The sequence below is a fragment of the Perca flavescens genome, chromosome 1, assembly GCF_004354835.1.
Source record: "Perca flavescens isolate YP-PL-M2 chromosome 1, PFLA_1.0, whole genome shotgun sequence".
In the NCBI taxonomy this organism is placed as follows: Eukaryota; Metazoa; Chordata; class Actinopteri; order Perciformes; family Percidae; genus Perca; species Perca flavescens.
The window spans coordinates 7,422,963-7,441,237 of record NC_041331.1 but is presented as its reverse complement, the minus strand read 5'-3'; the positions used below and the strand labels follow the sequence as shown (position 1 = coordinate 7,441,237).

The following is an 18,275-nucleotide window of genomic DNA, read 5'->3' as shown; positions in this document are numbered from 1 at the left end:
ACACAGTCACTACACAGGAGGAGCCCAGGATAAAGACAATCACAGAGAGACAATCAATCAGACTGAGACAGAAAAAGACCCACAGAGTATGGAGAATGCAAATGGGGAAGAAGCAAGGCAGACAGCGCATAACAAGCACAGTTATAAGTACTGATGCACTAAGTGCAAAGGCGGAAACCGCGGGGGGAAAAGGACCTACCCCTTCTGAGGGTTGTCCACCCCCCTGTAACTAAGTACTGTACCTAAGTACATATTTTAAGTACTTTACTCACTTTCTACTTCTACTCCACTACATTCATCTAGTTACTAGTTACTTTACACATTAAGAGTTTTGCACACAAAACCAGAGGTGGGGACCTTGAGTCGCACGACTTCACTCGAGTCAGACTAACGTATATAACGGCCTACAAGTCCAGCTGAACTGTTTGGATCCTTTCCAGTATCTTAAATGGGAGGATTTTTTGCATCGAGTACATTTTCCTGATCATACTTACATACTTTTACTTAAGTTACATTTTCAATGCAGGACTTTTTTATTTTTCCAGTGTGGTATTTGTACATTTACTTAAGTAAAGTATCTGAATACTTCTTCCACCACTGTTAAAAACCATGCAGTGTATTGTAAATAATAAGTAAGAAAACTTGTCACCTACAAACACAAGTCCCTTGGGAGAAAACAAAGTTCAAATAGCTTTGGTAGTTGTCAGCTTTTTCTTTGAATCAGAGAGAAACTTTGGGAAGAAGGATAATGGCACAGTCCTCCATGCTGTACTAATAAAGTAGTGAGGCTTTCCTCTGTGTACACATAGCCTACAAGTACAATTCTGGCTGTATTATTTGTAGAGAGGTTCCGATACCAGTATCAGAAAAGCCTCAGATTTGGCCTAAAATGCTGGTATCGGAAAGTACTGGAGTTTATGCACTGAACCAATACCACGTAATTTAGCCCCGAAGAAGATCTACTTTAAAGTAGTTTATTTATATTCTTTTTCCGTTATGACTCACTGTCAAACTGGATAATAAAAGAAAGTTTTGTGGCGTTTATTGTTTGTGTTTGTTCATGTTTCACAAAAAAATGTAACCCGAACCAGGACGACAACAAAGACAGGAATCAGATCACATCCATACCGGGATAGTAGTATACAGCTGTCAAAACATAATAAAATATAAACACAGGCATCAAATCAGTACTCTGTTTTCCAAGTTCAGGTATCAGAATCGACAAGCAAAAAATTGGTATCGGACAATCTCTAATCATTTGTGTCCCCTTCAAGAATTACACGGGAACTTTATACTTATTAATTTTACTCGCTACCATTGTCTCACTTAGTACTATGTCATCTTAGAGCTGCTGCTCTGCCCAGTGCATCCGATACAGACGTTAAAGGGGGATTTTTGCATCGGTATCGGACGCTGAGACACTGACCAAGTGTCAGCATTTGACAAGTTGGGAGGGAGAACGGGTTGTTCACACACATACTCACCGCTTTCTGAGGTCGTCCAGGCAGCGTTGGAGGTGAACCTCGCCAGCCGTGACCAGAACGTGTTCTCCTGTTTCCTGGATCAGAACCTCAGCACAGGGATCCGCCTGGTTCAACAGACGCATCCCACGCACCAGCTTGGGCATCTCGCCTAGCACACAAAACACATGAGGAGGGAACCCATTTATTGAGTTGTCTGTAATAGAAGTAAATTGGTCATAACATCTACGTACAGCGTGAGGAAAATGGTAGCAGTGAATGTACAGTGGATGGTGGCTCCTAATCATGTTGTAAAGTGATTAGGAAATTGGTTTTATTATTATTTTGGCTTCATAGAAGAGTGACTAAGGGTCCTATTGGCACAATGACCATCAGCTGCACTTTTGGTTCATGTATGTGCTTGCAGCACAGAGTGGTTGGAGTGAAGTAGAAGATGGATCAAACGGTGTGGGGACTAAGACATACACTCTCAGCCAGTCACATCTCATAGTTCTGAAACAGCTGAGCCAATCACAGTAAAAGATGACAATATTAACTCAAACTATTCTCTCATATTGTTATCTGGAAGGTGCAGAGCCTTGTGACGTGAACACACTGCACAACAGATCTGCAGAGGCCGCTGGTGTGGGACTTTAAAGGGTAACTACAGTTTTTTTCAACCTGGACCATATTTTAAGTGACTGATGGGAACAACAATCTTCTTCACAGTTCATTAATATGGTGATGATAAAAATAAATAGTATAAATAAATCTGGTGAAGGCGTTTAGGTGTGTGTGATATAACCAACGCTATTTGATTCTAATATGTATCCAAACGTGAATGGTTAGATCATCACTGTCCTGCTGCCCCAAAATACTCACTGAAGCACTAAACGTGGATTAATCCGCAGCTGAAAATAGTCCCCAACAAATTCCTCCTGTTTTATTAATATCTGCACCAAACTATTGCTAAGTTTAATTATTGTTAAGTTTTTGAAAGTTTCCAGGAAAATTAAACTGTCTTAACATGAACGCAACATATTATTATCAAATATAAATCAGCTTATTTATGAAAAAAAACGTACAGGCTTCTAAAAATAAAATTTAAAAAAAGCATGTATAAAGGCTTTAGGCCGCCCTTCATTTTATTGTAGGCCCCAGGTTAATCTGCAACTTGATTTTATACAATTTAATAACATTTTTGCCACGGAGCCCGGCCGGGCACAGCCCAAAGAAGCAACGTGGCTCCTCCCTCTCCATCCCATGGGCCCAGCACCTGTGGGAGGAACCGCTGGGGTCGGGTGCGCTGTCACACGGGTGGCGGAAGGTCAGGGGCCTCGGTGGACCAGACCATGGCAGCAGAGGCTGGCTCTGGGGACGTGGAATGTCACCTTTCTGGGGGGGAATGAGCTGGAACTTGTGGGGGGAAACTGACTGTTGTTTGTGCATATGCACCAAATAAAAGCTTGGAGTATTCGGCCTTCTTGGAGACCTTGTATGGAGTCCTGCATGGGGCTCCAGTGGGGGACTCCATAGTTCTGCTGGGGGACTTCAACGCGCACATGGGCAATGATGGAGACACCTGGAGAGGCGTGATTGGGAGGAACGGCCTCCCTGATCTAAACCTGAGTGGTTTTCATTGTTGGACTTCTGTGCTAGTCATGTATTGTCTATAACGAACACCATGTTCGAACATAGGGATGCTCATAAGCATACTTAATACCAGAGCACCCTAGGCCAAAGGTCAATGATCGATTTTATAATCGTTTCATCTGATCTGAGGCCGTATGTTTTGGACACTTGGGTGAAGAGAGGGGCGGAGCTGTCAACCAATCACCATCTGGTGGTGAGTTGGGTCAGGGGGTGGGGGAAGACTCTGGACAAAACTGGTAAGCCAAACGGATAGTGCGGGTAAATTGGGAACGTCTGGAGGAGGCCCCTGTCCGACAGACTTTCATCTCACACCTCCGGCGGAGCTTTTCGGGCATCCCTTTCGAGGCTGGGGGCATTGAACCCGAGTGGACAATGTTCAAAGTTTCCATTGCTGAAGCTGCAGTGAGGAGCTGTGGTCTTAGGTGCCTCAAGGGGCGGTAACCCACGAACACCGTGGTGGACACCAGTGGTGAGGGAAGCCGTCCGACTGAAGAAGGAATCTTTCTGGGAAATGTTATCCCAGAGGACTCCGGAGGCGGTTGCAGGGTACCGAAGGGCCTGAAGGGCTGCAGCCTCTGCCGTGAAAGAGGCAAAGCAGCGGGTGTGGGAGAAGTTCGGAGAAGACATGGAGGACTTTCGGTCGGCACCAAGGTGCTTCTGGAAAACTGTTCGCCACCTCAGGAGGGGGAAGCGGGGAACCATCCAAGCTGTGTACAAAGATGGGACACTGTTGACCTCAACTGAGGAGGTAATAGGGCAATGGAAGGAACACTGTGAGGAACTCCTAAATCCAACTAATACTATGTTAGAGGCAGAGCTGGAGGATGATGGGAGTGGATGATGGGAGTGGATGATGGGAGTGGATGATTGTCATTGATTTCCCTGGTGGAAGTCGCTGAGGTAGTCAAACAACTCAACAGTGGCAAAGCCCTGGGGATAGATAGATCCGTCCAAAAATGCTGAAAGTTCTGGGTGTAGAGGGGCTGTCTTGGATGACACGCCTCTTCAACATTGCATGGAAGTCTGGGACGGTGCCAAAGGAGTGGCAGACCGGGGTGCTGGTTCCCCTGTTCAAAAAGGGGGACCAGAGGGTGTGTGCCAATTACAGGGATATCACACTTCTCAACCTCCCTGGTAAAGTCTACTCCAAGGTGCTGGAAAGGAGGGTTCAGCAGATAGTTTAACCTCAGGTTGAAGAGGAACAATGCGGATTCCTTCCTGGTCGTGAAGGGAAATATGGTGCAAAAGGTGAGAGCTTGTAGAATACAATGTGAGAACTTGCAGAACAAAAATTGTGAACTTTTATGTTAAAAGTTGCACAAAATAATCACACACGTGATCTGAAGTTGAAGTCACACAAAGAAAAAAAAACACATGAGAGCTTGTAAAAAAAACTCTGAACTTGTAAATTTAAATTTGCACTATTCTGAATGTGAAGTCACAGAAAAAATATTCACACGTGTAGATTGATATTTTCATGAACACAATGACAGCTGCAAACTTGTAGTGCAACATTTACTCGTATACTTTTTTTTTTATTCAAGTTAATTTTCCATAACAACCACAACTCAGTGATTACAGCCTCTCAAATCTGTCACTGCAACTTCACATATGTGCTCTCTCGCATCACAAAGTGGCGAATCTGTGCGCCTCGACTTTTGCAACACTTGTTGCGATACATTTGGTGCAAAACTAATTTGTGCCTGTGGACTTAGGCTGTGGAGCTCTGATGCCAACAGAACGGGGAAAGAAGGGTTTCTATCGCCAGATGAGGGACAACGCTGTCCGGCTTATTTATGTAGCATGGACGCTTGCTGGAATAGCAAGCTAGCGTTAGCTAACTAACCAACAAGCCTGCTTCTAAATAAATACTTTTTAATTATCTTAACACTTTTCAACAGTCAAACTGAAACCCTGACGGTGAACTCCAGGTCCTGCAGCCGCAGACAGATCATCTGGGGATCGGCCAGCGTAGCAACATTGCTATTGCCAGAAAGCTTCGCTGCCGACCTCGACCTGCAGTCGGAGCTCCAGCAGGACACGGAGAGCCCCACACCCGGTAGCAGCGAGATCCAGGGTACAAGCGGCCAAAATGGGTTTCCTCAGGAGGGTGGCTGGCGTCTCCCTTAGAGATGAGAAGCTAAGTCATCCGTGAGGAGCTCGGAGTAGAGCCGCTGCTAGTTTGCGTCGAAAGGAGCCAGTTGAGGTGGTTCGGGCATCTGGTAAGGATGCCCCCTAGGCGCCTCCCTAGGGAGGTGTTTCAGGCACGTCCAGCTGGGAGGAGGCCTCGGAGAAGACCCAGGACTAGGTGGAGGGATTATATCTCCAACCTGGCCTGGGAACGCGTCCCGGATCCCCCAGTCGGAGCTGGTTAATGTTGCTCGGGAAAAGGAAGTTTGGGGTCCCCTGCTGGAGCTGCTGACTCCCTGATCTGACCCCGGATAAGCGGACGAAGATGGATGGATGGATGGGTCCTTGGCTTAAAAATTGTTTGAGCTTTACATTGTATCACCACTGGAGTTCTGGCCCTGTGAGCCACTCTTTCTAAATGCCTGGCCCATACTTCAGGGTCAGATTTAATTTTATGCTAAAATAAGTTTAAAAAAAGTCATCATCATCAGATCATCATCATTGCATTCGACCAACGTCCACACTCACTGAACTGCTGTCTACAGACTTGATATTTTACATTTGTACTCTTTCCTACTTTGTACTGCAGCACAACAATTTCCCAGGATACATAGTTATTTACTGTATATGTGGTAAAGTAAAACAGACTTAAGCATGCTGAAACATTGCCTTACCACAGGAGACCATAACAGGTATCCTATATGGACACACTGTGAAAGGTACTTACCTCCTCAAATACATGTCATTATTAGTGTGTTGTTTGCTATCTGTAAATGTTCCTGATTCTAAAAAAAAAAAAAAAAAAAAAAAAAAAAATACCCCCCCCAAAAAAGTAAAGTAAGTAACTAGGTGTGCGTGTGCCTTGTAAGACCTACTTGGGTGTTTGGGTTCTATGGCAACCCGTAAAATGGCCGTGGCCTCAAAGTTGAGTGGGATGAATGGCGGGCAGGCGGGGGAGCTGGACAGTGTGGCCGACTTCAACACGCACTCCTCCAGACCTCTGATACCTGACAGGACAGGACGGGAGCAGAACATCAACACAATTCCACACTTTACTGTACAATTAAGTGTCTCAGAAAGAATGGTGACAAACAATATAATTGTCTCTTTCAGTCGAATATTATATATATATATATATATATATATATATATATATATATATATATATATATTTTTATATTATATAATCATTTATTTATAACTTTTTTTAAACAAATTAAAGTTGGTTTGAATGAATCCCAGGATACATCTTTTGGTTTTATCACAGGTTGTTAGTTGTTGGCGAGAGATTCGTGAAATAAAAGGCAGCAAGACAGACGGCGAGCCGAGCTGGCCATGATTATAACAACGCCTCTTTATTATCATAAAACTAACTGTACCCCCGCTTGTCATTTTTGTTGCTATGAACGTGTATTGGGTCAATTGCCAACAACTAACAATTGAAATAATAATAAAAATAGATAGTCCAACCAATAATCACTTATATACTTACAATTTGGCATATCTAAACAAAATTACTAGTCATACGCCTTAATACCTTAGCTAATGTTAGCAATTAATTGCAGTTAAACAAAGCGTGATTATGTCAAACAATTATGTATTCATAGTTACAGGCCTAACAGAGAGCAATATGCATTGCAGTGGGGTTAGGGTTTTCCAGTGATACATGAAGAGAAAAGAGCTAAACCAATGGAAGAGTTCAGGTATGTTTTGGTGCCACCATCATAGGGTAAATTATTAAAAAGCACGTGGATTAGCAAGAGTCAAAAGTGCCCCACTAACATTAAAAACCACAAACTTTCCTTCAGCTTGACAAAACAAACACACAAAAGACTAATTTATTGACATTTGCAAATTAGCTAAGACAAAAAAAAAAACTAGTTAGTTATGCTGACTTGAGTCAGACTTTTAGTGAGTCACAAAAAAATATGTCTGAAGACTTGGCTTGGACTCTGCTGAAGGTTGGCTCACCTGAGACCTGAGACTGATGAAAGACTTGACTTTAGAGGCAAGGACCAACTCTCAGGTTTCAAATACAGAGTCATTTGACTCATTAACATGCAGAGACTAAAAGACTTGTATGTATGTTCATAACTAAAGAAATAAAATGAACCATAACACATTTTAGTTCAATTTTACAAACTGGCATTCATTGTTTGAGTTTGTTCATGTTTCACAAAAAGTTTAACCTGAGCCAGACCGTAAAACAAAGACAGATCAGATCACATCCATACAGGGATAGTAGTATACAGCTGTAAAACATAATAAATATATGACACACTGGTATCGGATCAGTACTCGGTATCGACCGATACGCAAGCTCAGTTATCGGAATCAGTATGGGGAAGCAAAAAATGGTATCAGACCATCTCTAGTTGCTATGGAGATGATACACCGTCTTGTCTCATTGGTGTGAACTGGCAGGTTTCAGAACGCTGTAAACTGGCGCGTTGCTAGTAGCTGCACGTTTAAACTTTTCTCATTCAGAATCTTTGGTCTGAACTGGGCTTTATGCCTCTCTGAAGATTTGACTGTGAGACTGGCAGTCGATTCAAGCTCCTTCGTTTGAAGCATCGACTAGTCAACTATTCGGGGTCACCTCTAGCATTTTGACTCATCTCTTTTTTTTTTATGAACCCTTAATTTGCAATCAATTTCCTCGATTGACCTGAGACTTGTGTCGACCGACTTGAGACTTGAGCTGGACTTGTCTCCAATGACTTCAGACTGCTATTGGACCTAGTCTCTAATGACTCTGGGTTTAATAGGGCTGCACAATGAAAGTCCAATATTCAAATCATCTGTTTAACAGAAAGTTGTACACTGGTATGAACATAGTGAATACATTTTTACAACCCTAATACCAGGATGGGGCATCGAGGACCAGTTCCAACTTGGAATGTTTTTTTTTTTTTTTACTGGAATCGTTTTGAAAATGTGGTTTTTGAATCCAATCATCGGTTCCATATTTAACACGAGCAAGTCTTGCTTTCCATGGTGGCCGCTTTACTTCCAGGCGCTTGTGTGGCTTTATTTTATGTTGAAAAAGCCTCGAAAAAACTGTAAATCACCATTGAATCTAAATAAAAATGTCCTCATATCTGTGAAATAAGCATATGACCCCTTTTTAACTCCACCCCTCAAAGAATCAGAATTGATAAGAACCAGAATCAAAGGAAGAATAAGAATTGGAATCAGAATTGTTAAAATCAAAACGTTGCCCAACCCTACAAATCCATTCCAACTTATTTCACAGTGATATGTTCAGGTTAATGTTCTGCAGTGTGGGTGGGTATCAGAGCCATGTCCTATACTTATTACAGTATGTGTGTAGAGCTCTCAGGTTTATAATGCTGTATATTTATAGCACTTTTAGAGAACAGACTTTCCTACTGATTCTGAAGGGCCTGAGGCTTTTCCAATCGCAGGTAATGAAGTAATCATTGGAGCTGCTGGTGGTGTACACCAGGTCAGACAGTAAACACAGCTCATTCAGACACAAGTAATAAAGAAGTCATGCCATTCTGCACATCAAATGACATAATGAGTGTGGGAGGCTGGCGGTGCGCTCCTCTTTGTGCTCTACGATTCATTGTTAGAGCTGAAGTGCTGCTACCGCTCTGTTCTGTGGACCAGTCAGGGCACGGCAGCACTGAATAAATGAGACAGGCTTTATATAAAGGTAAGGGAGCACAGGAGAGAACCAAACGTATGGAACGGAAAGCATAAATGTTCATGCTCATGTTGTAAATTGTATGTTTTGTGTGTTGTGTAAAAATAATTTTAATCTAAAAAAGAAAATAGAAAAATGCAGAGACTCCATTTCAATTAATGGAACTATTCATAGGTTTATGCAGACAAACTTTTAAAAACTGTCAGTGAAAGAAAGAACAAAAAATACAAAATTATCAAATGAAGAAACAACAAACTAAAGATAAACAATTTCAAATTCTGCCTTAAATTGATTCCTTTTATTCTTATATCTGATTTCCAAAAGATAAAGAAGAGAGAATGGAGTATAAACCCCTGGAGCAATATCTGCGTTAAACCCAATATTATAACCCTTGTACACAGGACAGGACACCCAAAGGAAGAAAAACAGTTCCATTTCATAGAAATCGGGACATTGCACACTGACAATAAAAGAAAAAGAGGCTCACACTACACACTACAGACAAAACCTACAGCGCCTCTGCTGGTGTGATTTGCCTTTCTTTCATGCGCATGTGGGCTTCAATATATTGGTAAAACAAGCACAATGGTTTTACTGTGTTTTGTTTAGAGTAATAAGTAGCAAAAAAACATTTTTAAGATATTTCTTTAATGGTACAACAAAATCATATTACACTCTTTAACTCAAGATGATTCTGATTTTCTTTTCACTTTTAATTCCACAACTCGTTCTCGTTCTCCCTCTCTCCCTTGTTTTTACCCAGCTTACCTTTCTCTCAACTCTACTGATCACTCCCTTCCTTTGCTTCCTTTGACTGAAATTCTTTCTGATGTGATCAAAACAAATAAGAGTTAATCAACACACAAGGGGCTGGTCATTATTCAACACCCAACCTCCAAATCCACTGGGTTACAATCCTTTAATCTTTCTTTTACCATCTTTGTTTCACAGATACTAAACACATTTTGATGTGTTGTTTTGGATTGACTGATACTGAGTTTTCAAGGCCGATACCGATTAGTAAAATGTTCTGGTGTACTGAGCGCCTCCCTACGGAGGTGTTCCAGGCACGTCCAGCTCGGAGGAGGCCTTGGGGAAGACCCAGGACTAGGTGGAGGGATTATATCTCTGGGAACGCCTCGGGATCCCCCAGTCGGAGCTGGTTAATGTGGCTCAGGAAAGGGAAGTTTGGGGTCCCCTGCTGGAGCTGCTCCCCCCGCGACCAGACACCGGATAAGCGGACGAAGATGGATGGATGGATGGACTATAAATTAAGTTGAAAAATTGAATTGACTTTTGTTTCTAAAGCATTGCAAAAAAGACAAGAGGGTTTATGTGTTTAATTTATGTTGATATTTTGGTATCTGTACCCTTGCTATAAGTAATAGCGTCTTATAAGCCCATTTGGCATACTTTTTGTGTGCATGAATCAATAATAAAGTTATTTATTCATATTTGTAGTTAAAGTCTCCCTCCTCCCCAGACTCGAAGTTCACGGAGGTTGCCAGGCTGAGACCACAGCATACACAACAATGTTGGACGCTTGTCTCACATAGCCAGACATTACTTCACAGCACAGCGGAGTAGCTAACGTTAGATGCTGGTTATATTGACATAAAAATATCATATGTCATAAAAGTCAATAGTCACCCAGAAGAGCTCTGTACCAACTGACAAGCACACTTTTTCGGCTTAGAATTACAGTAGGAACTACTAAAAACGCAACAACCTCGCTGTCCTCTCCATCCCACGGACAGACACTTTCTAGGCTTAGAATTATGGTAGGAACTGCTAAAAACACAACAACCTTACTGTCCTCTCCACTTGACTGAACACACTTCCTCGGCTTAGAATTACTGCAATAATCGCTAAACATACTGCAAACTCACGGTCCCCTCTTCCCGATTTACAGCCCCCCTCTCTTGGCTTAAAGGGGCGCTATGCAGTTTTGGCCATCGCTTTTTTGCTCGCAGGTTTCTCTATAGAGCTCCCCCTACAGCTTCAGAATAGATATTTGGCAGCTCCTATGTTTACTTGTGTCAGACTCCTCGCTCGGTCAGTCTGCCGCTTCCTCTTTCTCTGTTCCTCCGACAATGCTTTCCTAGCTTTCTGCTTCGTTTTTGCCGGCTCAGCCATGATGATAGTGTGAAAAACTCCATCGCTACCTTGTTAACCGGTTCCTGAATGGGCGTATGTGTGCAGTGCCGTGAAGCAATTCGTTACATCGCGAGACCTGATATCACGCGATACTTCCTGACGCTGAGGCCGGCGGCTTGCCGGCCAAAAGTTGTAAGGGTGTTTTTTCCGCTCACAGGCGCTAGGGTGAAGCGAGAAGACCACCATTCAACTCGAAAAAAGTAATATAACCATTCCAATGACTCTGAAGCTGTTTAGTTAAGGTAAATTAAGCTAAAAAAAACGGCATAGTTCCCCTTTAAAATAACTCACCGTGAACAGGCTACATGTTGTAAACAGCAGTGGCCCGCTTGCCTGGTCCTTAAACGTAACGTTAGCTAGCAGTTAGCAGGGTTAGTATGTCGGTGTTAGCCAGGACCACTTGGCTCGGGATCACTTTACTGGCTTTGTCTCAATTGTTTTTGCGAGTAACCAACTCAGGTACTCTAGCTATATAATTCAATGTATATAAATAATATATATATATATATATATATATATATATATATATATATTATTTATTCATACTATTTATATACATTGGTGTTTGAAAAAACACCCTTACATATATAAAAAATGCCCGTCCCTTGTAGCCATGAATATTAGCCTGAAGCTAATGCTTACCTGTTCCGGATGAAAATTAGCCAACTCTGCCTACTTTCAGGCTCTAAGCTGTCTCCATCTTTCAAATACATCTCCCATATTTACCTAAGGGTTTGTTACGTCTTTGGTCACACAATTGTTAGAAACATGCAGTTTTTTTAGGTCAGGTAGAATCTATCTCCGTTGATCCGGTTTGTTAACTATCGTTACAGCTGTAGCGCACTGGGTTTACGTTTTTACCGGTATATCCGGCAACCCGGCCTGGCTGTCAAACTGGCAGTTGATACAACACACAGGCCAAAACAGAAATTCCATCACGGAACGGAAATTTCAAAAGGAGAAAATACTGGCATTAACATTGTTGTCAGAAAAGATAGTATTTCAACTTAGTATGTTTCCTTAATATCTGATGACACATTGGGGTCATGTTTGGATTTATTACAGTAAATATATTACATATTGGACCTTTAATGAAACCGATTTGGAACTATTTAGAACCAATATGCATTAACAGTGAAAATGAAAGTCAAAATTAAGATTTTTCTAATGTTACAAACCCCAACACAAAACTTTGTTTAAATGATTTAAGCAATTATTTAATAAATGACAAACTTTCAACATAATACCCAGAAAAAGATAGTCAGATATTGTTGTGGGCATGACATTAAGTCAGACTAGGTGGTGAGTGAAACCGAAGCAGAGGGACAGACACAGAGCTGTAGCCGAGCCAAAGTAGCCCACTTTTTAATTCATTAACTTTATCGGTTATCAGGCAAATAAAACGCTGATATAGAAAATCTGTAAACCAAAAAAAAAACCAGGCCACATAATCGATCTATCCCTACAACACACTTTATCTTGTCTTTTTCAGTATCTTATCTTGCGTAGGTGTGGTGCATAGCCTTGGTTTGTGGCTCTGTGTGCGGAGCGTGAACACACAGACCCATGTGGCTGAGAGCTGGCTGACTGCTGGAGCAGATGCAGGACGCCTCCCGTGTAACTTGACACGAAAATTACCCTAAGGTGACTCAATCCCTATAGGCCTTCCGAGCTAACAAAGAACAATAAAACTGAAAAAGGGGGGAGTGGGGGGATGAACCCAGAGAACCCCGACCAGCCCACAGCACCGGCTGTAGACACACAACAGACACGATTTAAAAATGAAATGCTTAGCGGCAGAGCTGCAGCTTGGACGACTCCCAGCAGGTCCTAACAAAGCATCACCTGAATGTGCTTCGTTGGAAAAAGCAGTGTACACACACACACACACACACACACACACACACACACACACACACACACACACACACACACACACACACACACACACACACACACACACACACACACACACACTTTGATCTGGCTGACTTGGAGAGAAGCATGGCGAGAGGCAGAAGTCCTGCACTTATATTTCTAACAATTACAAATTGGAAACAACGGATTTTTTCAGGGATCGCAACTGTATGAAGATCAGCATCGCTGTCTGAAGGCTAAATCTCAAGTCACAAAACACACCAGGACCATACAAATCAATCATTCACAAATGTTTTCTCTTAAATGGTAACTACCATTTTTTTCAACCTGGACCCGAAGTTTTTGTGTCTAAGTGACTGATGGGAATGACAATCTTTGACATTGGTCCTGTATTAAGCGAGATCGCTGCAGTCGGCAGTGGCAAAACAAGCTACAACGTAAGTTAATAGAGCAATTGTCCAGCTTGTATTTACCTTCACAAAAGTGCTCGTTTTGCCACTGACCGACTAAGTTCCTTTTTGAAACATAGAAACGTCCGCGAAATTGTATATGTAAATAAACAGTAATTTTAGCATTGTAAAATACACTTCATTCAAAATCGACAGAAACAAAATAAAACTATGAAAAGCCGTTTTGGGTCATTTCCACTTTTCCAACCATCACAACTCTAGTTTTGGTTAAAATAAACACATAGTTTACCGATTTACATTTGAAAATATGTTGTCTCTATACACGCTAAAAGTATTGTTTTTTAAATGGAGTCTGGTGGGTTTAGCGCTAGTGACCTCTGAGCTGTTTCTGGTTAAACGGAAAGGTCTTAAAGAGGTTTTTAAAAGGCCTATTTTTCCTTTCCAAAATTTTGTCAGACACTTAGAATAATAATCTGAGCCTGTCAGTGGCAAAACAGCACTTTTAGTGGACCAAATTGACGATGCACATTTTCCCCATAGGGTTACATTGCAGCCCGGTCTGTGGCTGCCGGTTACAGCGTTCACACTTAATACTGGGCCAATTTCAAAGATTGTTGTTCCTATCAGTCACTATACTAACACACAAAAACATAAGAAAATAGGGTCCAGGTTGAAAAAACTCGAAATTACCCTTTAAATGTGTTCTGAAAAACAGAATGAGGCAAAAAATTAAGAAAGTCCCAAATCTAATTCACGAAACAATTGCCAAAAACCGTTCTTAAACACGGGAAAACATCTTGGTGAATAAGATAAGCGGACACTGGATGTTCCAGGCTAAATGTCATTAGTATAAGGAATCTGTTACAGTATATACAGTAGAGTAAGAGCAGCGATCCTTAGTGCCTACCTGTGCTGGGGAAAAAAACTGCTATTTCACTGATAATTCAATAAATTTGGTTTATTGTCCAGCTCTACTGGATTATCTGCTTAATACACTGTGTGGTCCTGTTGATAGATTGTGCAGTGGCAGTTACAATTTGGCACCATATACTGTAACATGACTCGGCACTGTGTTTCCGGCATCGCTCTTGAAATAATGCAGCAGAGAGAACATTTCATTCATTTAACATAAAACAGCATCCTTCCTGCCTATTACCACACACACACACACACACACACACACACACACACACACACACACACACACACACACACACACACACACACACACACACACACACACACACACACACACACACACACACACACACGGGAACAGGCCTGGTTATGTCCGACTGCAGAGCTCAGGATGACTCAAGCCTGAAGACATTTCCTCTAACCACAACTACAGTCGGCTGTGACTCTGGTTATATAAAGATGATGTCCCTCCCCCCGCCTCCCCCTTCAACCTCCATCAAAACTGGCTCTCGACAAACAAAAAGGAATGAGGGAGCGGCGAGGTAATGAAAAATGGAGAGGAGGTATGAAGTGAGGGAAAATGAGAAAAACTGGTCAGAAACTGGTCTTGATCTCTGGTCTCGGGTAGTTTTTTGCTGGAAATGTATATGGACAACAAACGATTTGAGAGCGCACAGGCAGGGATTTGTAAGAGCAGAATTAGATTTGTGCATGAGGGAGAAGAGAATCGTGAGTGTAACATGACTTGAGCAGCAAAAGGAATTGTGTAACTACATTTGGGCCGGCAATAGATATTCTCACGCTGGAGGAAAATCAAAGCTGCTATTTGGCAGTCTGAATTCCCTGAGCTCAAACTCAAAACGGAGAGCAGAGCATCACCTGTTCAATCGGACCTGGTTCTCCTGTTAGACCCTTCCTACGCAGAGCCCACAAACAGCAGGATTTGGTGTCTGTGTTATCTTAAAAATCAAACTGCATTGACAAGTTAGTATTTTAGCCATCATGATAAATTACTAAGCTATTTCGACGACTGTGTTCGATTGAAGAAATTCTTAGTCGACTAACACTCGTTCAATTGTATCGACTAATCGATTAGTTGATTTAATCGACAGATCTGTAAATCTGAGTTTCTCTTCAAAGAGTCATGCAAAAGGATGCATGTATTGAATTAGATAATGCCTCCTTTGCATATTTAAACACAACATTTCAGAAAACGTGTAATACAACAAAAAATTGCCTTGGTGAAAGTAATTAAAGTAGTTTTCACGGTGATATCTACTGGGTAAAATGTCAACCCTTAATTCTTGTGTTTACCAGAGATGTGCTCGTACGTTTTTTGGAAATAAGTCATTCAGCATGAAAAAAGCATAAAACATGACTAATCGACTAAAGAAATCTAAGTTGACTAAGACCAAAACGACCGATTAGTCGACTAATCGACTAACTAAATTAAAGTATTTCCCCGTAATGGCTGCGGGAGATCGTTGTTTACACAAACCTGTATTAATCGATCTAAGATAAAACAGTTAAATCATTCTTTTGTTTTGCAGCAGAAAGCTAAGGCTTTTGTCCCTACCGTCAATTTTTTTGTGCGCTCGTGATGACGTCATCACGTTACGTGACGACCGGTGCAAAACTGCAGTCAGACCATTTCTATTGCAGATGAAACTCTCAAAACGCCTTTACACACTGCTCATACAAATGAGCATATCTCAAAAGAAAATGTACAGAGTTCCAATAACTTTTGGGAGTGTTTTTTTCATGTTTCTACATTTCGAAATCTTTTGGATCAATGTGTTTTGTGTTTATTGAGTAAAACTTGATGAAAACACATGTCCGATTTTTTTAACTTCTTTCTTTATGACACAATTTTAATACTTTCATTAATTATTATGCTTCATTGACTTTACATAACCTTTTAGCTTAGGTTGTGCTGATTTTAGGAATATGAAGCATTTGAAGATACTGCCAAGAAATGACATCACAATAAGCAGAAAGATCAATGTACAGTAGGTGCTGGTGGACCATTTCTATTGCAGAGTTCAAAGGGTTAAAAGTACTCACTAGACTTCCGGTCACAAACACAGAGCATTTACTATAAAACTAAAGTTATAATAATAATAAAAACTATAGTACTAAAAATATCAGTAGTTTCCTGTAAACTGAAATTACTGATCTGCCTCAGTTCAACAGCAGCATCTACATATTGCACCTTCTACCATCATGTTAAATAAAGTTTAAAAAATAAATAAAAAATCCACTGAAAATAGGACATTTCTGTTAACTGTGATATGTAACATTATGCCAGCATTTATCTTATAAAAAAACAGTAAATATAATAATAAAAAGAGGAATAAAAAACGATAAACCAAATGTTACACCAAACATTCAACTAAATATTTCACATTTGATTAATCACGTTCTCCACAATTAGCGATCGCATTCTTTCAAATCAGGATTTCAATTTGAAAATGATTCCTCGTTCAGCCCTACTCACTAGCTATAAATCATACTATTAGCAACTCAGATCAATTATGAAAACATTTTGGGGAGGAGAGTGAAGGGTTATGCTCTCCATAGTACCCAGGCCCAAAACCTCTACGCGGTTTCTCCTCTATCTGATTGATCCGTCATTAATGACTGGCAGAGATTCAGGCTGGGGCAGGGACAGATGAGGAAAAGGGGACTCGGTGCCTCACGCATGTGCATAATAAATAGAGGAAGTGTGACTGTCATTCTCAGGAAGCATCGCAGAGCCAGACATATGGCATGAATTAGGCTCGACTTTTTGTCACCTTATGAAGAAAAAAACTATTTGGAGAAGCGGTGTAGCGATGGAAAAACAGCAGATTGAAAAGCAATAAAATACAACGTGGGGCTGGAAATTGTTCAATGTTCTGTGTGGATCGTGTTTTATTAAGGACAAGGCCAGAGCCTTGGAAATCTGCTCTCTTTTAACATCCTATGGAATTTCCCCTCGCACTGGAAAGTCCCACTTAAGCTTCAGAGAGCCAAAAGAGTGTGTGTGTGTGTGTGTGTGTGTGTGTGTGTGTGTGTGTGTGTGTGTGTGTGTGTGTGTGTGTGTGTGTGTGTGTGTGTGTGTGTGTGTGTGTGTGAGCATACTGTGAATGCATTAGGAGCAGTGGGGGAGCGGCACTACTGGCCAACTAACACAAATTATTATATTATATTACTACTGCTCGGAGATATGGCCGAAAACAATATCACAATACATATTCAATACATCGTGTCCATTCATCACAATACATGCCATTTATGGTTAACACATATTTTTTTCCAAAAAAAAAAAAAAACCACTTATGCCACATCATAAAAACCTATTGTGGACGAAACACAATTTGAAAAAAGAAGAAGTTGTAATTGGAACTTAAAGACTGTGCTGTGTATTACACTGTTTCTACAAGCATTCAGTTAGTGGCATCCTAAAGTTCCTCTCCTTACATCAGTCAGTCTAATTCTGCTGTGGAGACCAAAAAAGATGTTTAATTGAGACAAACATACAGCTATAATAATTGTTAATATTTTAGTACATTATTAGCCCTGTGGAGGCCTGCAACAATTCCTAATTTTGCTGTACAATTAACTGTCTCAGAAATAATTGCAATTAACAATATAATTGTCTCTTTCAGTCAAATTTAAAAATATTTATTTATGTATTACTTTTTCAAACAAATTAAAGTTTTGAATGATCCCAGGATACATCTTTTGTGACCCAGATAATGTAATAACACAAATACCCAGCCTATGAAGTAAGCAACGCCTCGTTATTATCATAAAACATGTTTTCTAACTGTCCCCCCATGGTCATTTTTGTTACTATGAACGTGTTTAGGGTCAAGTGCCAACAACTAACAATTTAAATAATAATAAAAATATATAGTCCTAACAATATACACTTTGATAATAAAATTTTTGGAATATCTAAACAAAATCAACAATTAGTCATACACCTTCTATATATTAGGACCTTAGCTA

General features: G+C 40.9%; 1 protein-coding gene across 2 annotated transcripts in view; it reads right to left on the bottom strand.

Annotated features, from left to right (window-relative positions):
- efl1 (elongation factor like GTPase 1) overlaps positions 1-18,275 on the bottom strand; it is a 122,250-nt gene that overhangs the window by 35,681 nt on the left and 68,294 nt on the right. For both annotated transcript variants that reach the window (XM_028583511.1, XM_028583520.1), the window contains exons 16-17: positions 6,119-6,250; positions 1,485-1,632 (exon numbers count right to left, since the gene is read on the bottom strand). In XM_028583511.1, coding sequence (XP_028439312.1) covers positions 1,485-1,632; positions 6,119-6,250 — 280 coding nt within the window. The remainder of the gene's footprint in view (positions 1-1,484; positions 1,633-6,118; positions 6,251-18,275) is intronic.